General features: G+C 29.9%; 2 protein-coding genes across 2 annotated transcripts in view; both read right to left on the bottom strand.

Annotated features, from left to right (window-relative positions):
- The window catches only part of LOC135958902 (voltage-gated potassium channel subunit beta-2-like), a 227,339-nt gene extending 209,140 nt beyond the window's left edge, over nucleotides 1–18,199 (bottom strand). The window contains exon 1 of the mRNA XM_065509846.1: nucleotides 18,065–18,199. Coding sequence (XP_065365918.1) covers nucleotides 18,065–18,066 — 2 coding nt within the window. The 5' untranslated portion in view covers nucleotides 18,067–18,199. The remainder of the gene's footprint in view (nucleotides 1–18,064) is intronic.
- Nucleotides 18,105–24,128, bottom strand: part of LOC135958462 (putative cyclin-dependent serine/threonine-protein kinase DDB_G0272797/DDB_G0274007) — a 60,735-nt gene continuing 54,711 nt past the window's right edge. The window contains exons 3-6 of the mRNA XM_065509369.1: nucleotides 18,940–19,037; nucleotides 18,406–18,819; nucleotides 18,205–18,336; nucleotides 18,105–18,155 (exon numbers count right to left, since the gene is read on the bottom strand). Of these exons, the coding sequence (XP_065365441.1) occupies nucleotides 18,105–18,155; nucleotides 18,205–18,336; nucleotides 18,406–18,819; nucleotides 18,940–19,037 (695 nt within the window). The remainder of the gene's footprint in view (nucleotides 18,156–18,204; nucleotides 18,337–18,405; nucleotides 18,820–18,939; nucleotides 19,038–24,128) is intronic.

Genomic DNA, 24,128 nt, shown 5'->3' with positions numbered 1-24,128 from the left:
GATAGGATTCGAGTTTAAACCTATGGTTTCTTGAGGAAACTTTCTTAAAATCTTCCGTAGATTACCTTTTGATCGACCAAACAAATTGACCCAGCCTACATATAGTACATACTGGTAAAAAACAGTACCTTAGTAAAAAAAATAGTGTTTGTTTTAAATAGCTTCTTAAGAATACTATTGCATCTATGGTTTCATCTGCCATTCTGGAACGAATTTTGTTTCCGGCATATGCTGCTGCCGAAAAACATCTTTCGCATTCCATCTTTCATATTGGCAAACCCGTTTGCAAATACTTATAACAAATCTGCCAGTATTTTCCTCTTGTTCCTTCAAAAATAACATGATCTATTTCTTTTGCAAGTTGCAAATCTACATTATAATTTGGTTTCGTTATTGTTATTTGGGTCTTCTACATTTTTTAATAATATTTTCATTTTGTTCAATTTCATTTGAAGAGGATTTAAGTTGAGTTTTGTTAGACAACTTACAAAAAAAGGTGAAAAATTTATTTTCTAGAGCCCCACCCAAGGAAAACCAAAAATACCGTTTTCCTTTATTAACTGTGTTTCAGCAGGAGTTGAGCTTAACAACTTTGCATGAAAAAGGTTCACAAAAATCACCATTTCCCCTATTTCTTTATGAAAAACGGGATTTAGAAACCAGGAATCCAAAAAACCCGGGATTTAAAATTAAAAAATCTCGGGCTTCGGGATTTCCTAAATCCCCTGGATTTTCGGGTACGGGATTCTCCGTTTGGCATCTCTAGTTGTCATAGTTTAAAAATTAAGCAAAATTATACTTCTAATTACACTTCTCTTCTTTATATTGTTAAATTATTAATTAATATTAACAACTTTTATAGAAGCAGGAAGTTGACTAGGAATATCTCACACAGTAATCTGTTTTATAGACAATAATTAGCAATTTGTTTCAACTTGTGAGTTTTAATAAAATACATCATGAATTCCATCAGACATCATAAGCAAATTGACCTTGGGCTTACAATAATTTTAATATTCATAGTCCTTTGGATATTTCTAATATCGATAAACTCGCGATTTAAATTTGTGAAAAAAAATAAAAATATTTTCTTTTTAAACGTTAAGATTCTTAATTATCTTGAAAATAATGATTTTTATTAACTATGATACAGTATGCAATTGAGATTTGTTTGATTTTTTATTTATCTCTATCTATACTATTTATTTTTCTGTCTAATATTTGTATACCCTAGTTTTTAAGATTAGATATAAGTTTTCTAAATTTTTATTATATCATTATTATTAAAAATTTTTTTGCAATGTAGTTTTTTTTTTGGGCTCAGTTATAATTGTATAATAATAATAAATAAATAAATAAATAAGATTTTATAAAGGAAGCAAGGTTTGTGAGGCTTTTCAAGAGTAAATATAAGCTTTCCTACAAGTATTTGATATTGGTGAAAAAATCAGGACTAGAAGATTTATATTTTAGTAAAATTAAATAATTTTATAAATCTTTGGACGTCATTTATCTTAAAAACTAAAAAAAATTAATATGCTGATTTTCAATGAAGAAAAATATATCATAACAATATTTGGAATTAATATGACACAAATGCTCTTAAATCAATGTCATTCTAATTTTTGAAAATTTTTATTTTCAAATACCTAAAACGGAGAAAATGTGTTCCAAAACCTGAGTTGTTTTAGAATAGTGCCTACTATGACGTTATTTTCCGTTTGATAGTAAAAAAGCTTTCTTGTATAACCCAATTCTTTAAGAAACATATGGGGTTATACAGCTCTTTTGCGGATCGCTGCTTTACCTTTTTAGAATTTTTTACTCATACCTAATTTTTTTTAATTGGCCAAGTTTGGATAGATCTGCGGGTGTTATGTCCGCATAAGTGAGCCATATTTGACTTAATTTGCATTAACTTCTCTTTCCGTATCATATACAAATTATATATAGTGCAGAGGAAATTTTTTTCTACAAAAGAAAAAATATATGGGTTTTTTGGGAAAAAAAACTTTAAAAATACGGCCCTTTTTACATGTTCCAACTTTGTATGCGTGTAACATTTTATAGGGACAAGATAACTATTAGTGAGTTACTATATTTTATTTAGAATTTTATCGCCAATATAGCTAATATTTTAAAAATTAATGCCAACTCTCCGTAGGCCCTCCATATCTAAAAAACCATATCGAAAAAAATTAAAAAAATAAATCAATAAACCTAAATATCTTTTCAACTAATAGAGATAACCTACACTTGTAATCATATCTTTTATAAATCTTCTCAAGAGCTATATATATTTTAAATTTCAGCTTATTCAGATCAAAAATGAGTTTTTGGCTATTTTTTAAAAAAAATGAGACACGAGGTGACCAACTTTGAGTGGCAACACACTGGCCCTCATTAGCGCTAGGAAGCTGAACAAATGCACACCAACTCGAAAACACTTCAGCTCCAACTGTGTGAAATTTCTTAACAAGGGGTCCAATAGTTCCCGAGATACCGAATTATTTCCAAAAAAAAAAAAAAAAAAACGTTTCTAGTGTACTACTTATGTTCGTCAGCCTGCCTATTGAAGGCAATCCAGGCTCTGCAGGGAAACACGAAGGTGGATGACATGGTCCTCAAATATTGTGTGTTGATCAAAAATGTTCGGTTGTGAAAACGGGCAAATTCGATGAAGTAGAACCAGAATTATAGACCAAAATATAAAATAGCCTCCAAAATAATTTTAAATATTTCTAAACACTTTTGCAATTTTCGTTTAAAATATTGCACATTGCACACTTTATTAAATTGTATACAATTTATAATATATTATTTAGGCCCTTCATGTCGGGGAATTTCGATTTCTCAATTCCGTATATTACGGAAGCAATGTACGGAACTTTATATGACACAACGGGTCTCTCAGTCTATGTAGACGGTTCTATGAAGGGAGATCGAGTTAGCGCAGGTGTCTACATTCAGGAATTCGACATTAGGTTATCTTTTAGACTTCCAAATGAATGTAGCATTATTCAGGCTGAAATATCTGCCATCAAACGGGCGGCTAACTGGCTCAGTTATAACAAGATATCAGACAGGGATATTCGTATATATACTGACACTCAGTCTCTCGAAAGAAGGCGCCATTCTACCTGACGGAGACATAGATTTCCTATGTGGGATTTCGTTATCCAAATGTAAGCTACAAATTAGTAACTTCTACTATGAGCTCGCTCACACAAGATGGGGTTGTGAACCCACATGCACTATTACCAGAGTAATATGGCAGGGATATTAGTATATATACTGACAGTCAGGCCGCAATAAAGTCTCTAACGATATCTATCTTGCTCCAGAAATGCCCGGCATCCTTAATGAGGATGGCAAGACATTCAACAGTCGTACTCAAGTTTGTAAGGGGACACATAGATACTAAGGTGTAGCTGATGATTTGGCGAAAAAGGCGCCATGCTACCTGATTTCCTTTGTGGAATTCCATTATCCAAATGTAAGCTACATATTAGTAACTTCTACTATGAGCTCGCTCACACAAGATGGGATTGTGAATCCACATGCACTGTTACCAGAATAATATTGCCCTGACTGAATCGTAAAAAAAACAACATACATTCTTGGCTTGACACGCTCACAATTGAGTGGTGTAGTGGCGGTCATAACCGGACACTGCACTTTTGGCAACCATGCGAGGAGACTTGGCTTGCCCTACAACGACTTCTGTAGAAGTTGTCAAAACGAGGAGAGGATGAGACTATATTTCATCTTCTTTGTCACTGTCTTTTCAGAGCTCTCGAATATGAGGCTAGAGGGCATTAATGCCTTTACAAGGAGCAGTAATTGGTTAAAAAGACCAGACATGGGGATCTCTTTAGAGTGACCTAATAACCGCCAACTCATCGGAACGAAATTTTTAAAAAATCTCCACTCTCATTAGCTTAGTGTGCAAAAGTGATAAGTACATTTTCACATATTTTACAGATGACACAAAAATTGTTTTAAAACCCTTTTTTTAAATATTATTGAAATCTGTTAAGCCAGTTTTTTATTATGGTATTATTTACTGTGATATATAATCAGAGTTAAGGTGTGCATTGGCGACTTGGCACATTTTCTATTATTTATTTTGTATTTTTAAGTAAAATTGGCACATTTTCATATTCTCTTATATTGTCACTAATGCTGATCTCAAATGGCAGTGGATCAACTTTTTTGATATCAGTAGTCGAGATGATAATAAATTTCAAAATAAGCCAACCAATATTAATTAAAATTAAATGAATAAACTAATAACACTGTCCAACAAATTGAGACTCTTTGATTGGAACAGAAAGGGCATATTGATTAGATCATATTTGTAAAATAAATTAATTTTCCAGTGGGTCAAAGTTTTAATTTTTTGATCGAAGGTAGCATTATACTAACTGAAAAAAATGTTGTTAGTTAATATCTGAGAGAATTCTTATTGTAAGAGTTATCTTTTGGGGTCAAATTGACCCATTTCCCGAGAAAATTGAAAAAAGTCCTTTCAAAAATTACATTTAAGGATTAGAATATTCTACGAAACTTTTTGCCGTAAAATTTCATTGGGGGTCACCAAAGACACAAAAGTTGTAAATAGAGCCCTTTACGCTTAATTAGCAAAATTACACGTCTCACATTATTTAAAAATATCTCCAAAAATCCAAATATGTTCCGAATGAGCTGAAATTTAAAATGTAAATAGTCCATAAGGAGATCTACAAAATATATGTGAAAAAATGTAAGGTATCTCTTTCAGTTCAAGAGATATTAAGGTTTATTAATTTTTTTTTTTTAATTCTGCTCATTCTTTTTTTGGTTTTTTAGATATGCCGGGCCTACGAAGGTTCGAAATGTTTTCTTATAATATTGTCTATATTTGCTATAAAATTTCGAAAACAATAAAACATGCTAACAATTATCTCATCCCTATAAAAAGTTACACGCATTCAAAGTTGGAACATGAAAAAAGGCCATATTTTTTTCATTTTTTTCAAAAACACATTTTGCATGGAATGTTTAAAAAAATGTTTAAATTTTTCAAAAAGGAGCAAGGTTTGTGGAGCTTCTGGTGAATATATTCAGACCAGCTGGACTATAAGTTTATTCTACAAAAATGATCTACTCAACATGCCCTTTCAGAATTATAGGGTCGCTAGTCTATTCCAAAAAGGCTGTTGGACAGTGCAATTAAAACAAATCATACTCAATTTCATTTAAATAAAACATTAAGTCTGTAATTTCGACAAACAACATAACAAAAAATGGACTTAGCAAGTTTGCATATCATAACACATTAAAATCTAGAGAGTTAATTTATCTGTTTATTGAGAAAGCCATTAGTACTTTTATACTTTAATCAGTTTATAAATTTAGACACACATAAATTTAATAGCAGTCTTAAACAATTTAACTTGTGGCTTTTATTGGCCATAATTTTAAATCAATTTATGATAATGTCACAATTTATAAACATTTCTCTCTAGTTTTTTTCCTATTTTTGCTGTGTAAATGTTTGCATGCAACATATTTGCCTTAAACTAGGTTCTGCCATTATATTTAAACAAACAAAACAAAAAAACCTACACAATAAAAGTAGCGGAAAACAATAACAAAGTACTTTACATGTAAATTTACAAACCAATTCATATAAAAACAATTTGCATAAAAAATAATAATCAAAAAAAACGAGAAGAATATCAAGTAAATTTGCATTATGAAAAGCGTGCAAACAAGAGCAAAAACAATTATTATTATTGCTGTTGTTGTTATTGTTTGCCACAGCTGCAGAGGATGAAGTAAGCAATTTGTCCTTGCATGTGAATATCATTTTGTTCAGATTAAATGCTGGGGTTACTAAATAGTGAAATTCAATGTCAGTGCAGAATAAATGTTTCTGAGAGCTGTTGAAAATGTTAAGTTTATTATAATAATAATGATAATTTGAAATGTTCGTTTGAAAGATATTTTAAAACAAATTGCTGCCCACGATGAAAAAGATGGGAAAAGTAAAATAAGGTTTTATGTGTAAAAAACAAATAATTTTAAATAAATTTCTTTTTGATATAATTTTCTAGATTTAGAGCACTGTGTTATTGACGAGGAAGTTATTCCTTCCAGCTCCTGCTAATGAAGATTGTTTCATTTCGAGTGTTTATCTTAGAAGACATTTAAATCTGCAAATTTAGATTTTTTTTTAAGATTTTAAGATGAAGTTTGTCAAAAGCTCACAATTAGTCTTGAAAACTTTCACGAAGTGAAGTGCCTCAAAAAATGTTTTGGGATAAAACAGTTTCGGTTTCCGGTTAAAAAATTTATTTAAATAATTTCTAAAGTCTTTCTCTTTAGTGAATTGCTACAACTCTTCTATATCTACATTATAACTCTCTTGCCAATACAAATTTGTTTAAATTTTGTAAAGTATTCACTAGAGTGTCCCTCAGAATTAAATTTTTGGAAATGTTGAGACTGTACCCACTGAAAACTTTCGTAATGACATAAAATACTACTAAAAAAATTTTTAGCTTGTTCTAAGAAGGGCAACCCGTGCCGACTTAGCGATTTAGTTTTAATGTGCATTTACAAGGAAAAAAATACATTTTTCAGATTTTGTAAAAATTTTGCCATTAAATAATTACATTTGCAATTTAATTTAAAAGAATCGAAATGTGTACGTAATTGTCGTAATAATAAGATATAAAAGACAAAAATTGGTTAAAAAATGTTAAAGTTATTAAAAAATCGCCAGGCCATTAACGTGTCTCAGGCCACTAAAACATGAAATGTAGGAACAAAATTAACATATTTTGAGAAATATTGAAACAAAAGCCTATTTTTACTTAGAATGTATCCATATTAACTTATATATGAGTTTTTGTCTTCGCAGGATACCGTTAACCTATTCGCAGGTATAACCAAAAAAAAAATATTTTTTTTAACGGCAGTTTCAAAACTCCAATTTCAAATTTTTAAAAATTTTGTTAAACAAATTTCAGAATTTTATGATCATCACATGGAGATTTATTGACAACATAATAGAGAATAAAAGTATGAAAAAAATATGACAATACCTTTTATAGTTTTTCCGTACCAGCGATTTTAATTTTGAGATTTTCGAGAAAAACTAATAATTTGGCCATATTTTGACGAATGAGCCCAATTTCCTTACTGTTATGATTTTTAAGTACAAGCTATTCAGAATAATATAGTCAAAGTAATTTAAAATATAGTCTGAAAATTTTACTAAAATCGGAAAACTCTAACCCTTAAATCGTGAAGGCCAAAGTCAAATTTTTCAATATTTTAAATTTCTAATGAAAAGATAGCGAAATGTTATATATTTGTGTGCCGATTTTGATGAAACTTAAGAAAAATATAACACAAAACCTAGTATTTACAAAAACAGTACAATTAAAATTAACTCTTAATAGTACTTGGGGTTAAAATGACCCCAAAATTCTGAAACCATTAAAAAGTCAATTTCAATAGTGCTCATGAAAATTTGATTTTTATACGAAACAAACTTCAAAATATTGTATTGTGTATTGGAAAATAGTATTACTAAGCCATTTTGAAACATTTTCACATTTTTGTTCAATTTTGACCACACATTTTCTAAAGGGCAAAATATTGATTTTTGCTCTAATAATGTAATTAATATTTTATTGAGGATTTTTGAATAATAAAATTTATTATAACCCTTTAGTGTACTTTTAGTTTATTAAATTTAAAAAATAACTCGAATGATTGAGTTTATTTAACTCTGAAAAACATTAAAGTTAGCACCATTCATATTGAATGTGTTTTTCGTGATTTTAAAAGTTGAGTGTCTTTTTAACCCCAAGTGCTATTATGGTTTAATTTTAATTTTTCTGCTGTTTTTGTAAATACTAGGCTTTGTGTTATATTTTTCTTAAGTTGCATCAAAATCGGCACACAAATATATATTATTTCGCTATCTTTTCATGAGAAATTTAAAATATTGAAAAATTTGACTTTTGACCTTCACGATTTAAGGGTTAAAGTTTTCCGATTTTAGTAAAACTTTCAAACTATATTTTAAATTACCTGGATTATATTATTCTGAATAGCTTTTACTTAAAAATCATAACAGTAAGGAAATTCGGCTCATTCGCCAAAATATGGCCAAAATATTAGTTTTTCTCGAAAATCTCAAAATTTAAATCGCTGGTACGGAAAAACTATAGGTGGTATTGTCATATTTTTTTCATACTTTTATTTCCTATTATGTTGTAAATAAACCCCCATGTGATGATCAAAAAATTCTGAAATTTGTTTAACAAAATTTTTAAAAATTTGAAATTGGAGTTTTGAAACTGCCGTTAAAAAAAATTATTTTTTTTTTGGTTATACCTGCGAATAGGTTAACGGTATCCTACGAAGACAAAACCTCATATACAAGTTAATATGGATATATTCTAAGTAAAAATAAGCTTTTATTTTAATATTCTCAAAATATGTTAATTTCTTTTCTACATTTCAAAGATTTGTCAAAAAGTTATACGGGAATACAAAATAAATTTTTTTTGTTAAGAATTAGTGTGCTGAATTCCCAATAATTGATAAATTCACTAAAATTTATTTTTGGGGAATAAGTTAGTTCCTATGCGCATTTCACTGGTTGCTTAGGCCAGATCATCAGGAAACCTTTTCCCAAAATGCTTTAGAAAAACTAAAGCTATTATACAAATAAAACACTAGAGTGAATGAGAATTACACACACTCAAGCTCTATTTGTAAAAATATCAAAGCTTAAACAAAACACCAACAATAAACAGTGAGTTTATCTTTTCTTACATTCCCTACTACAATTGGTTGGTTTCTTTTCAGCTCAAACTGTAGTTTGTAAGTGGGTAAAGAAAAAAGAAAACAAAATTAAAACAACTTGCTTTATTGTTTTCGCAAGAAAATCAAAATAAAGAGAGTTGCCAGTTTTTAGTCTTGATGCACTTGGGAAATTGGATATTATTTATCATGCCTTACTTTCGGTTTCTCCAACATCTACAATCAGTGAGAGAGTTTTGTTTATTAAAATTTAAAAAATCGTTTAAAAGAAAGCATTTAAATTATATAATTTTTTTAAAGATTATTTCAGAATATTCCCTATTTTTGTACATTTTATTAACAAAATGCTTATATAAATACACAAACTTCGTTTTTTTCCTTTCAATACAAAATTAAAATACAAATTATCCGATTAATGGAATAATATAAAATTATAATTATTTTTTGCAACAGTGCAAAAAAACACACGATCACGACAGTACACGTTCAACTCTACAACAAAAGAGCAGTAAAACCCTATACTCAGTTTGTCCATTTTGGCGACCAATTTTTTTTTATGGACCCCCAAAGTTTCTGAAAATCTGTGGGCCCTCAAAAATGGTGTCATCAATTTTTGGCCAACAGCTAATTCAGTCTTGATGATAGCGCTTAACTTTATATGACAATAACATAGCTAAGAGTCGGCCAAATAAATTTTGTTAACATTTTTTCCCAAAAAATATCTTTTTCATGCACATTTTTTGAAAAAATTATAGGAAGAAAAATTTTTTTACTTTTTTTAGAATAACTTCCAGGGACTCCTAATTTTTCATTACGATAAAGCTGAATAACTCTTTTGAACATATCAATGCATTCTGAACCTGACTAGTCACTCTAAATAGCACATAAAGATCACTTTGTACCTTAACAATTTTTGTTTTTACTATTTTTTTACGCTAAAACAAAGATTTTTTGTTAAAATAGTATGATGTGCTGTATTAATTATCCTGCTGAGGTGTTCGGAATGGGGGTGGACCCTTAAAGTCATACATTTAAAAAAAATCGCCAAAAAACCATTTATGATCTGAATGAGCTGAAATTTAAAATATAGATAGTCCTACAAAAATATTCTAATATCTGTAGTTATATCTGTTAGTTAAAGAAATATTTAGCTTTAATTTTTTTTAAATTTTGTTCGATCTTTTTTTCGTATTTTATATATGATGGGTCTACGGAAGGTCGAAATTTGTTTTTTATATATGACGTATATTTACAATAAAATTATAAAGAAAATAAATTAAAACTGATAAAAATTATTTCGTCCCTATAAAAAGTTACACGCATCCAAAGTTGAAGCATCTTTTTATATATTTCAACTTTGTATGCGTGTGTTTTTTAATTTTTTTCCCCAAAAAAGTCCCCATATTTTTTCATTTATAGAAAACAAATTTTCTTCGGGGCTATATACATTTTTTTATGATCTGGAAAGAGAACTTAATGGAAAAACGTACAAAGTTAAATTTGACTCACTTAAGCGGACATTGTGACCCCCAGCTCTATCCAAACCTGGCCAATTTTGAAACAAAAACTTAGGTTTGAGTAAAAAATTTTAAAAACGCAAAACACCGATCCTCAAATACTCTTCACATTTGTATAGCCCTATATGTTGTTTATATACATACAAAACGTTTTTGCTATCATACTGTAAATAACGTCAAAGTGTTCACTTTTCTAAAAAAAACTCAGTTTTTGGAACACATTTCCCCCGGTTTAGGAATTTTGGTGTTTTAAAACAAATAATGGCAACAATAGTAATGCAATTAAAAAGAACATTTAGATCTATATTACTTCCAAATTTGATTGTGATGTCTGTAATCGTTCAAATTTTATATAAATTAGAAGTTTATATTTTTCATGATGGATGATGAAAGAACACAAAATTAATTAATTTCACTAAAATTTCAATCTTCAAGAAATAAGGTTTCCACCGATATCAAAAACTTGTATAAAAAGCTTATATTTAAACACCAGAAGCTCCACAAACCTTGCCCACATTCAAAAATGTTAACGTTTTTTCAAGCCGGTCTTGCGTAATCAACATTGGGTATCGAGATGGGCCCGGATCAAACGATTCCCGATTCATCCTTATTGCAGCACAATAGAGAAGTATACACTCGAACATACTTTTTTAACAAAAAAACGTTGTTTTAGCGTCAAAAAATAGTAAAAAACGAAAATTTTTAAGGTGATTTTTGTGAGCTATTTAGTGTGCCTAGATATGTTCAGATTGCATTGATATGTTCACAAGGCTTGTTCACATTTACCGTAGCAACAACCTTGCTAAATATTGTTAATATAAAATTAGGAGTCCATGGAAGTTATTCTAAAAAAAGTAAAAAAAAAATGTCTTCCTATATTTTTTCAAAAAAGTGCACGAAGAAGCAATTTCTTTGGGATAAAATGTTAACAAAACTAGCTTGGCTGACTCTTAGCTATATTATTGCCATATAAAGTTAAGCGGTATCACCAAGTTTGAATTAGTTGTTGGCCAAAAACTGATGAAAACTTTTTTTGAGGGTCGACTGATTTTTAGAATTTTTTGGGGCCCATAAAAAAAATTGTTCACCAAAATGGACAGACTGAGTATAGGGTTTTGCTACCCATGGATAGTAGAGTTGAACCTAGAATGTCACGATCGTGTGTTTTTTCAAATGTATTCATTTGTTGCACAGTGTAATATTATCGAGTATTACCAATGAAAATATTTAAATATAGTAAAAAATTTATATTTTAATTACTAACTTTAGTTTTAATTTCTTACATACTAAATTAAATTATCATTATTATTGTTTAATCATTACAATTCTCATCAAATTAAAAGTTCTCAGTTTTATTTATGATATATAGAGATGCTAATCGGGACTGATTTTTGAAAATCCTGGGGGTCGGGATTTCGGGATTTTTGGGAAATCTAAAATCCCGAAAATTATAAGATAGAAACGTAAATAATTATGTCTTTACAATTGAAAGTAAATTTTTTATTTAGCAATTAAAACAAGAAAACAATTCCGAAAAACATCTTTCACATTGGCAAAACCGTTTGCAAATACTTATAACAAATCTGGAAGTATTTTCCTCTTGTTCCTTCAGAAATAAAGTGATCTATTTCTTTTGCAAGTTGCAATTCTACATTATAACTTGGTTTCGTTATTGTTATTTGGGTTTTTACATTTATTAATATCTTTATCCTTTGAGCAATCGAAATATTTTCATTTTATTCGAGCTCCTCATCTGAGATAAAATCAATTTCGTTTGAAGAGGATTTAAATTGAGTTTTGTTAGATATCTTACAAAAAAATGTGAAGAATTGATTTTCCAGAGCCCCGCTCTAGGATAACCAAAAATACCGCTTTTCTTTATTAACTATGTTGTAGCAGGAGTCGAGCTTAACAACTTTGCTGAACATCACTTTGCGATATTCGGGCATGTAGAATGTCAAAATGCATAAAAGAGGCACACAAAAATTACAAATTCCTCTATTTATTTATGAAAAACGGGATTTGGAAAATCCCGGGATTTAAAATTAAAAAATCCCGGGCTTCGGGATTTAAGAAATCCCGAAAACCCCGGGATTTTCGGGAACGGGATTCCCCGTTTGGCATCTCTAATGATATATGAATATAAAACGTATAAGTAATATTTAATTCTTCATAATAAATAAATATCACTCATACGCCTCCCAATATGGCCTGCTCTCAAAAAAGCTTTTTTATTATTATGCTCTTCTTTACTCGATATTTTCATAACTTATTCTTCTCAACAAAACTTAAAGCTCTGCTTTTTCTTATCTTCCAATAACAACAAAAATAAACCTTTGTCAACTTATTTTGTATTATTCCTTAGCTGCTACATTTACGCTTCTGCGCCTTAACATTGTTTATTTTTTGTTTATTTTCATATTTCCGTTTTTCTTCTTTACATTTTTTGTTATTTTCGTTTTGTTTGTCTCATCAATAAACCGACAACAAACATTGCAGAAAAATATATTAAAGAAATACAAAAATAGCCGTATAAACAAAAAGAACAGGAACTAAAAGCAGATGACAACTAAAACACTGGCAATAATATAATTTACGAATGCGAGCATAAAAAGTGACCTCAATAAGAGACTAAGAGTATTGTGTGTGTAAGTGTGTATATGAGTACAAATTACGGGTTTGTGACGTAGTTTTCTCTTTTACATATTAAATATGTTGACACATGCATGCATGCAGTAAACAGTATGTGTTTATGTGTGTGCACTCTTAATATTTATATGTTTGTTTGTTTGACTGTGCTCATACTTATGTATAAATGTATGATTTTCATTTCCTATTGCATATGAGTGCATATTATTATCAAGATAGTGTTGCTGTTGCATTTTTGCTTTTGATAATACTGCTTTTTGTTGTTATTATTGTTGTGGTTGTTTGATGGATTGATGAGAGCATACATTTGGGTATTGTATTAGTTTTAAAGTACATAGTTGTGCTGCATGTGTGCACGAAATATAAGATCATAATTATGTAAGTGTTTGTTTAGAGATAATACTAGTCAAAGGCTTTAATTCATGCAATACAAACTATTTTATAAACTTTAAAACAATTTAAGTACTTCAAAAATTTTATCTAAAAACAATTAAGTTTCGCTTTTATGTCAGCCACGGCAGCATCAACAAACAACAGAAATTTTAGTAAATGATTGAAACTCATTATATAAGCGCTAATTTCTTTGTTATTATAATATATATTGATTGGATAGCAAGAATTAGCAGCAGCAGATAGTGTTGCACAGTGGTTTAGAAATTTTTATTTTTGGAAATATTTGGGTAGCTCGATAAGATTAGATTAGATATTTCTTACCGAAATTTCACATAGTTAATTCTGAGGTGTTTTTGAGTTGATTTATATTTAACTTAGGCCTAGGAAATTTTGAAAAAATCAACATAAATTCATTATTGATTATTATCCAATGTCGACGAACTTTATATTTGGAGAGTACCTGAAAATATCTGCAACAAAAATGCTCACATGAGTGGTTTATCTCTATTAGTAGCCGATTTGAAATTTTTCTAAAAATTTCTCATAAGGCAAACGACGGATTATAAACAAATATTATTTTTGAATGACCCTATATAAGATACCACACGGTAGAGCAGCATTTTTTCTGAAAAAAACTCAATTTATGGAAGTTTTCTTTCAGAAACATATACAAAATATTTTTTTAATTTTTTTTACAATAATTGTATATCCCAATTTGCTCCAATTTAGATGTGCAGAATTAAGATGAGGTTAATTTTTTATAGGAACCACATAACTGTATGAGTTGGGTCATATTGTTGGGTGCCAAATATATGAATAAAGTCGCATCACGATTCTTGTTTTATGAGTCATTCCTAGAAACTTTGTCATAACTCAAAACTGAACGCTAAAAATTTTACCCATCCTAATGTAAGCGTATTAGGGTGGGTATATACTATGTCAATATAAAATTTCTTGAAATTGTGTCTTCTTTTAAAAAAATTTTAAGAATTGAAAAATTCATAGTTATTTTTTTTTCCAAAAATTAATGAAAAAATTTTACTAATTTTTTAAAAATTAAAATTTTTAAAATGCATACAAATTTTTTGATGAATACTTTTTGCAGGTTTACAGTTATATATGGTCTGTTCAATAACAAAAAAACTATTACGAATTATCATAAACTGTTTATAAATTTTCCAGTTTATCAATACAAATTTAAAATTTTTTTGTGAAAATTTGTAATAATTCGTAATAGTTTTTTGTTATTGAACAGACCAATAGTAATTTTTGATCAAAATGCCAAAGTAAACAAAAAAATTTAATTTTTCTGTTAAATTTTACAAATTTCTAAAAAATTTCAAAAATCCCAATAATGGAATATTTGGACATTAAGTTTCTTTTATTGGGTTTATGACTAAAATATGCGGGATTCTTTTCAAATGTTTAGCTTTTATTTTGAAACATTTTGGACAATATAAAGGCCAAGAACGAATCAAGCAAATATCGGATACTCTGTCCCCAACGTTAAAAACATATGTATCCCAGAGAGAGAGTTCTGCATCAATTGAAACAAATAGTTGTCGGACGGGGCACACTCTGAACTACAAAGCGGGTGAGGCAAAACTCCCCAACCACTTCATTCTAAATACTCTTTAATTGCTAAATGTTTCCGACACGTTGATACAATGGAATATTACGGTTCATGTCTACCCGCATATTAAGGGCGTTTTTCGGCCAATGTTTGCTTCAAACGAATCAGCTGCGTTCACTGTAATGGTCTGATCATATTTCAATACCTCATAATAGATAGGACTCTTTTGCTCCCATCAAATACTGAGAATTTACTTAGCGACATGAATATTTGGCATTGGTGTCGATTCGGCTGGTTGGCCGGGATTCACATATGATCACCTACGCTTCATTAGGGTGGCCCTTAATAAACGAAAGTTGGATTTTGGTCATTCTCACCACTCAGTTTGGTGAACATTAGTAAAAAAAAAATTCACATTTTTATTCCCTATTATATTCTTAATAAATCCCAATGAGATGATCAAAAAATTCTGAAATTTGTTTAACAAAATTTTTAAAAATTTGAAAATGGAGTTTTGAAACTGCCGTTAAAAAAATTTTATTTTTTTGGTCATACCTGCGAATAGGTTAACGGTATCCTAGGAAGACAAAAACCCATACACAAGTAAATATGGATATATTCTAAGTAAAAATAAGCTTTTGTTTTAATATTTATCAAAATATGTTAATTTTGTTCCTACATTTCTTGTTCTAGTTGCCTGAGACACGTTAATGGCCTGTCGAACTTTTAATAACTTTAAAATTTTTTAACCAGTTTATGATTCTTATGTCTCATTAGAACAACAATTACGTACACAGTTCAATTATTTTATATTAAATTGCAAAAGTAATTATTTTATGGCAAAATTTTTACAAAAACTGAAAAAAATGCATTTTTTCCCCTTATAAATGCATCTCAAAACTTCAGAGGGCTTGCGGCACGTCTTAACCCAACCGATTTACCTAAAATTTTTTCAGGATGATTTTTTTACTAATGTTCGCCAAACTGGGGGGTGAGTATGGCCAAAATACAACTTTCGTTTATTAAGGGCCACCCTAACGATTCATGTTATCCGAGTGATTCCAAATAATGATTCGGTGCAAAACTCAGTTTCTTACAAAGCGTTCAAATTCATTTCGTCCATGGAAAATCGTATTTCATGGTCTCTCTTCTTCAATTCATATGTTACCCAATTTGTTATTTGCACACGTTTTGAAATTGCTGCTTGAGTAGCTTCCAATAATTTTTCAAGCTGTTGTTGAGTTTTACAACAATCTTGATGGAATAATCCCTCTAATTCTTGGTCTTCAAACTTTTTTGGTTGGCCTGGGCGATCTTTGCCTTCCGTTACAAAACCACTAGCCTTCTGAATCGGTGCACTTTTTTTTAAAAAAACTAAATAAGTAAAGAAAAACTTCATATGACGATTTGTTGGTACAGAACTTTTGATGAATGCTTATAAATTTATTGTTAATTAAGAAAATTGAGAGAAATTTGGACCAGCTATTTGCAAAAATCCAGACTAAGATATGTAAAAAAAATTAAGTTTTAATTTTCAAATACGAATATATCGTAACTATATCGTAACGGTCTGTAACGATTACTTGCAACATTCCTCATGTTTGTAAACATGTCCATCAGTAGAATCTTCAACTTGTCAACAGTGTTGTTAGCACGCAGTTATTATATTTTTTGTAAGTATGGAAATACTAAATGTTTAACTGCTAACATTAAAGTTGAAGCTGATAAAGCTCTTGAATTCGAATATTCTAGTTTGTCCGTTAAGATCATTCATGAATCTACTCGAAATAAGATGGCGCTGGGTATAAAATGCGGCAGAGGTTGCTGTCGGTTGTCAGTTTATTATAGGCGCTGTTAGAGCAAACATTATACATTATAAAATGTAATTTAAAAGCGTGCATTATTGTGAATTATAAACGTGTGTGTGTATTAAAACACATAATGGCAATTTAAACTGTTGTTGTGTAAATTTAAAACTACTATACTGTTTTTATTTACAATCAAAATTATCAGTTTTATTTAAATTAAGTAAACCACCGTTTTAAAAGGTAAAACCGTAGCAATATATATTTTTGCAAAACTCTTCTAGTAGATTCAATACATATAAAAGTCATTCAAATCGGATCATGGACAATTTGGATCTTTGAGGCTCCGCCCACCTATAGTCTTTAGAATCCATATTCAAAACCTAAAGTCAATTATACTTCCTATATATGAGTTTAGAAGTTACAGTTTGTTTTTCCACTTTTTATAGATTCCCTACTGTATGCCCTTTTCATATTAACTTAATTTCTTATTAACTTCATAAATCGAATATTGAGTAGTCAACTTTTTGTTGTCCTTATTAACGACTCAAAAAAGTGTTGAATCTCTCAGTCATAGTTCACAAATACAAATAGTTTAGAAGTATTAACATCGAAATACATTTCGATCCATTTCTTCCATTTCTTACTTTTCATTGCAATAAGTGCATACCTTTTAGAAAAATAATTCACATTTAATTAATTAACACTTCCTTTGTAACAACTACCGGAAATATAAAACAAACACAGCATCCTTCAAAAATAAATCACTTTTTATAATAATAATTACAACAAAATTCTTTCATAATATATCCTGATTAAATTACAAATTAACATGAACCCCTGCTTAAAAATGCTTAAATAAAAATAAAATTTCTTTAAACAACTATTTAAAATGCATTAATTAAAAAAATGGAGAATCCTTGAAACAAATTAATGCACAAAAAAACTCTTTTGCTGCAAAAAAAAGGAGAAAAAATAAAACTTCGAGCTTAAATGTTTTAGTAGCCTTAAGTATTTTATTTATGCTGATGTTGTTGTTATTTCAGCTTAATTCCTGCGTTGTTGTAGTTGCTGTTATATTGAGTAGAGTAATAAATGCAACGATGCATAGCAAATACTTGCATCAAACACAAAATTCTTTATTTCATTAACAATTTTGACCCAACAAGAAAATTCAGTTTTGAAAGTTAATTTCATTTTTTTAGGAGGGTAGAGAGAGAGTTCTACATTTCTTTAGGGTTCTCTTAATACTTCCTTTTTTTGGAATATTTGAATATTTTATAAAGTTTGGTACTTACATTATACGATGACATGCTTCGGCATGATGGTGAGTACATGTCACGGACTGTTCTTCGGATTCGGTGGAGTCATCACGCAAGGTGGCAACTCCTAATGGTAGTATTGGGATTATAGCAGCTGTAGCAGCTGCTGCTGTTGCCGGTGGGCCCGCCACCACAACTGCTGATGTTATGGGTGTGGCTGGTGGTGGTGGTAGTGCTGGGGTTGGTACGGGTGTGACGACTGTTGAACCAGTTATTGCCTGTGGTGAGGGTGTGGTACTTAAGGGCTTCTACAAAAAGATACGAAAGTATAAGTTAATTTCAAGTAATTTTTTGGAGTATTTAAAATATTAACTTGCCTTTAATTCAAGCGCTTCAACTGTGGAAAACTGTCGTTTACGTTCGTAGAGAATTTCTCGTTCTATAGAGCGACTGCGAAAAGCTGGCGGTAGACTACGATCTGGTGGTGTTGGTATTATGGGTGTTGGGGCACTGCTACTAGCTACCAATTGTTGCTGATGTTCTTGTGGTGGCTGTTGTTGTTGCTGCTGTTGCTGCTGTTGTTGCTGTTGCTCCTGCTCTTGCTGTTGTTGCTGCTGCGCTAATTGTTGCTGTGCCTGTCCCGAGGTTGTGGGTGGACTTTTCTCACTTGGATGCGGTTGCTGCTGCTGTATGTGATGCTGATGTTTATGATCTTCTTTTTTCTTTTCACGTTCCTGCTGACGTCGTATCTCAAAATCCAACAAACGCGCTTCACGACTCTCCTTGTCTCTCTGCAAAGAAATATTGTAGATGTTTAAGTTTAAGGCTGTAAAATCTTAACAAATTTCGAATAATTAGCTGGAAAACACAGCATACATACATATATGTATTTATATATAAAGTTGTCTTACCTTATAATTTAGCGCGTCTTGTTCCTCTTTTTTCGCTTCTCTTTCACAGCGCTGACGATCCCGCTGCTTTTCTTCGTCCGTTTGCGATGTTTTGCTGTCTGTAAAATTGTTCATAAATATTTTATTAGAAATTTTAAAGACTCAATTCATATTTAGTTTAAGATAAAGTATCTTTTTTAAATTTAGAAAAAAAAAACATGTCATAAGATATTTGTTTTTCACGTAAGACAGGCAAGTAGTTTTTGACATGCATTTGTAGTTTCATTTTAGTATTTGGTATGTAGTTGTATTGTATTGTATATTAAACAAATAAAGTTGTTGATTCAATTAAACACTTAAAACATGTCAGATTTAAAACATTCAAACAAGGTATTCTTTATTGGTTTTAGTGTGCGGTAAAAGGAAGTGTGAAGAAATATAGTAAGAAATTTGTACAATTTTAGGGCCATTTACAATGTTACATAGAAACGAGTTTTTTTTGGAAAAAATGGTTTAGTTTACATTTTACATTTTCACAACTTTTCATAGTTTCCTGCTTTCCTTATGTTTAGGGTCTTAAGAATATTTACCTTTAAAATCGCCTATTAAAATCTAGTATAATATAAAATTAAAATTGACAGCCAAATCATGTCTTTGCTTAAGTATATTAGTATATGTTCTTTTCTAATGAAAATTATATGGTGAAATACCAGATAATTTACACATCAATTAAAAACTTATGACCCGTCAAATTCGCAATTTCCCCAAAAATAGGTTGAGACAAATAACTTAGCATTATTTACAATACTATGACATCGTACTTCAACATTTCGATACAGTGTCTTCTAAAAGTTTGTTTAGTTCACCTAATAGAACCATATGAATCCACCAAATGTAGTGAGAATACGATTTTTTAACAAATCAAAATGTTTGTAATTTTTTTGCCAGGTAATTGATGTGTCATTGTTTAATTATAATACTCAATCATAAATTACGTAAATACTAGTATTCGAATTATTCGATTTTTCTCTTGTTCGAATAAAACGAATAATTCGAATAAGAGATTTTAAATTGTTCGAATAATTGGATCATACGTTTAAAATTAATCTAATTATTCGAATAATTTAATTTTTTTTTAAAAAGTAAAGAATGATGTCGGTTTTTTTAATATTTTTGATGTTGGTTTTTTAATATTTTATTGTTAAAGAAAAACAAAAAATAACGTTAAAGTTAACAATTCAAGTATTAATAATGTTAAAAAAACATTCGAAAACAAAGTCCATTATTAAATTTTCAACAGAAATATTCTGACCAGATTAACTCCCGAACAATCTACAAAACAATTGACTAGCAAACCCTTTAGTTTTCCTTTTGGATCTATGCTTTAAAAAATTTAAGCTAGTTGGACATGATCCTGAATTCAAATACAATATATACGTATTAAAAACTTTTTTATGTCGTTTATTAATTCGAGTTTTAAATTGAGTAACTAATTCTTTAGAAAATTAATTATTCACTACTTCTAAATTATTTATAACAAATTGTATTATACATCAAGCTCTATCAACGTTGACGTTGATAAAGTTTAATAAAGTGGTCTTGGGGAATTGCGCAATAAAGGGAATCTGTCCAAAGTTTGATATCATTGTCAGTGAACGTAGCTAATTTGAAGTCAGGCAGTGTATGATTGACGCATTTACACAAAAAGTTTATTACCATGTTAGACAAAGAGTTCAACGATGTTCAAAATCATGTATAAGGCGAACTCCATACTTTTTCTGCAACAAAACCTTAGTTTGCAATATTTGTGTTTATCATTCGATTTATTAAATATTTTGCAACACTTACGTACGCGGTTAATAACATCACTTAAAGATATTTTAAGATCATGGCCTTTGACTATTTCAACGTTATCATTATAAATGTCATCCTCAATATTAATTTCGACGACCGTTTCAAAAACTCATTCTCCATCACATTCAACTCCACTTTAATCTAAGTTAATATTTTGTTATTATTAATTGCGATTCTTCTAATATTTCGCCAGCTAAATAACAAATATTTTATTCCGTACTTTTTATTTTCATTGGTTCAAGTCCAAAGTTAAACATTTTGAAAGATTTGTTTTTACAATTGTAACTTCTTGCAGTAATATTTATATATTTACAGAAGGAGCTATCGGAACACTCATCTACAGTGATCGAAAGTCCCTTTGTCTTTAATTATTTGTCGAATTTCAGAAACAATACAATTTTTGTGAGTCTTATTACTTATTTAAATTTGAAATTATGAACAATTTTAAGCAATTTAATAAATTTAAATATATGTGAACATTTATTTGTTTTATTCGATTATTCTACTTAAAATTTTTCGAATTATTCGTTATTCGAAAATTGCCTTTTTTAGATTGTTCGAAAAATAATTCGTAAGAAATTATTTTGGTTCTTTAGTTAGTGTTCAAGTTAACTTGTGGTCTTGTCAAAAAAAACGGTGTCTTTTCCACTCTACTTTACTGTTCACCGGCAATGAACTTCCACATTATCCATTTTATAATGTGATAAAATGTTCCAAATGACATTTTAAATAAAAAATTTTCATTTAGATAAGCCTGAACAAATATCTGGTAATGCACTACTAATTTCTGATTTTTTTTAAATATTAAGCAATTTATTTTCTGAAATTTTTTTAAACCGCCATATTTTTGACGTAATTTCGTGGATGTCTGTCATGCAAACGGATTTAACATGGTTAAGGACAAGTATAAAATAGAAAAAAAAAGTATGGGTTTTTACATTGTATTCTGCTTTCGCTATAATTATGAATTCTTTCGTGGAAATACGTTTAAGCTGCAGTAGCAGCGAATCTACACTATTTCCAATGTCAGTAGAATACTATTTTTTAAACAAAAAATAAAACAAACACAAACTGCGAAGCGTTTTGCTTGTCTGCAGATACACTCAGAGGATCTGGCAGGATTCGAACCCGCAAACCATGGATTGATAGTCTAGCACACTATCGTCTAGTCTATCGGGGCACCCTACTAGGAAGTCTCTCACTGCTCCTGAATATCAACATCAATACACTGCTTAAAGCCATGGGGAAAACATGACAGTTGCTTATGTGGCAGATGTAACGGTGGTAGGTAGCTACGAAAAAATATTCAAAAATAACCTCTCAAGCATTTTAATCTGTGCTAAAACATTTATTGTAATAGTGTCAGGGATATCGACTGGCCCAACTAAAACAAAACCGAACGTAGCTAAAAAACAAATTTATCTACATATTACAGGGTATTTGGTAGAGATATCTAAATATTTGCTAATAGCAAAAGAGACCAGAATAATCCTTAGAAAATGTGAATAACACATAAAACAGTTTCCAGAAATTCCTGGTGTCTTTAGAGGAGATAAAGAGTAAAAGGAGTAAATCGTGTGGATTCCATTTACAGAACACCAAAATATATCAATTCGTTTAAAAAGGAAATGGTTACTCGAATTCGATTTACAGTTTTTACAAAAACTTTACCACATTGTCCACAAAAAGTAGAATAAAGAGCATACTAGGAGTTCCTAAATCCTAAAGCGGTCATTACTGGACTTAGGTGCACACTAGGGTGGACCTTATATTTGAATTTTGAGATTTCCCCTGCACCCAAGGTCTAGAATTAATCTCTGTCATCTTAAAGAGCAGAAAAGAGTTATGCAAATTCGGATAACGTTTAAAGGATGCTAATTTTTCTTTTTTTTAATTTTCGAGTTTTGGGTCAAAAATCTAGTTAATGATAAATAAATATATCAGGGACTGTAAATAAAGGTTATCCATAAAATTTAAAATCAAAAAATCTCTATGTTAAAGTCAAAGGGGACCTATACTGTTATATACCAATAGATTCGTATTGATGTAATCTTTCATATTAAAACAAGTAAGAAATTATGGTCGGGCTTGACCGAGTAAATGAGCAAAAAGATTTTTTTTTTTTTAAAAAATAATGATTTATATTTTTGAGTGATTTTCGAAAAGGGTCTTATATGGGAGCTATGACCAATTATGGACCGATCGTAAGAAAATTTGGTGAGCTGAATTTTGTATATATAAAACTTATGTGGAGCGAAATTTTTGTAGATACATATATAAATTAAACATTTATGACCGATAAAGTCCAATTTCGAGAGGACATTTGTATGGGGGCTACCCTACACCACTATGGTGGTGTAGGGTATAAATATTACTCATAGCACTCGTAATCCTTTTAGTATTTGAATTTATTTTCGTGTAAGCCCGATATAACTTCCAAAATTGTTAACTGTCTTACGCTCAGTTTTTGACAGTTATGATCAGTTTACTCTGACAAATTATCATGAATAGATTGACGCTTGAACACCGCTGCTAAATTATCCACATTTACTTTGAAACTCAGACAAGCTTATAGACAAAATTGCCTTCTCAGATGAGGCAAATTTTTGGCCTAATTGGTTTGTAAATAAACAAAATTGCCGCATATAGAAGAATACCAATCTACAACAAACCATATAGACTCTAAAAAAAAATGCATCGTTTGCTGTGATTTATACGCTGGAGGTATCATCGGACCTTATTTCAAAAATGAAGCTGGAGTAACGCACAATTAATATTGTTATCGCTCCGCGATCAATGATTTTTTGTTTGATAATACAGATGACAATGATCACGACATGATATTAACATTAGAAAATGATTGCTGATTCATCGCAACGGTGGCTGTTCTTGACGTCGAATTTTGGGACACTTTTTCGAGCATTGTTGGCCGCATATCAGGAATAACACTAATTTATCTTTCGAATAACAAACCTTTTTGATTAATATTTACTTTTTTTTGGTATTTTTTAAAATTTCAAGTTCAGGCTTAAAGAAACCCCTTTACTTACAGTAAATAAATTCATAAAATTAAAGTACGAAGGTCTCCAAATATTAATTACACGGCGCTACAGTAAAAAATGTCAGAAGCACCCTCAAATTCAGAAGTTATTCTAAAAAAACCGTTTTCCATGATGCTCGTCAACTTATCGACCTTTAACTCAGTCAGTTTTTGTCCGACTTTAAATTTTTGGAAAGAAAACTGATTGGCGTGCATTTTTTTACACTTTTGTAAGTTAGAAGTAATGTTTTCGTTAGGAATAATTATGAAAGAAACAAAATTTATCAACTTTTTTGATTTTAGTAGAGTTTCATTG

The sequence above is a fragment of the Calliphora vicina genome, chromosome 4 (genome assembly GCF_958450345.1).
Source record: "Calliphora vicina chromosome 4, idCalVici1.1, whole genome shotgun sequence".
In the NCBI taxonomy this organism is placed as follows: Eukaryota; Metazoa; Arthropoda; class Insecta; order Diptera; family Calliphoridae; genus Calliphora; species Calliphora vicina.
The sequence above is the reverse complement of the archived record's forward strand: the minus strand, read 5'-3'. Positions and strand labels throughout refer to the sequence as shown.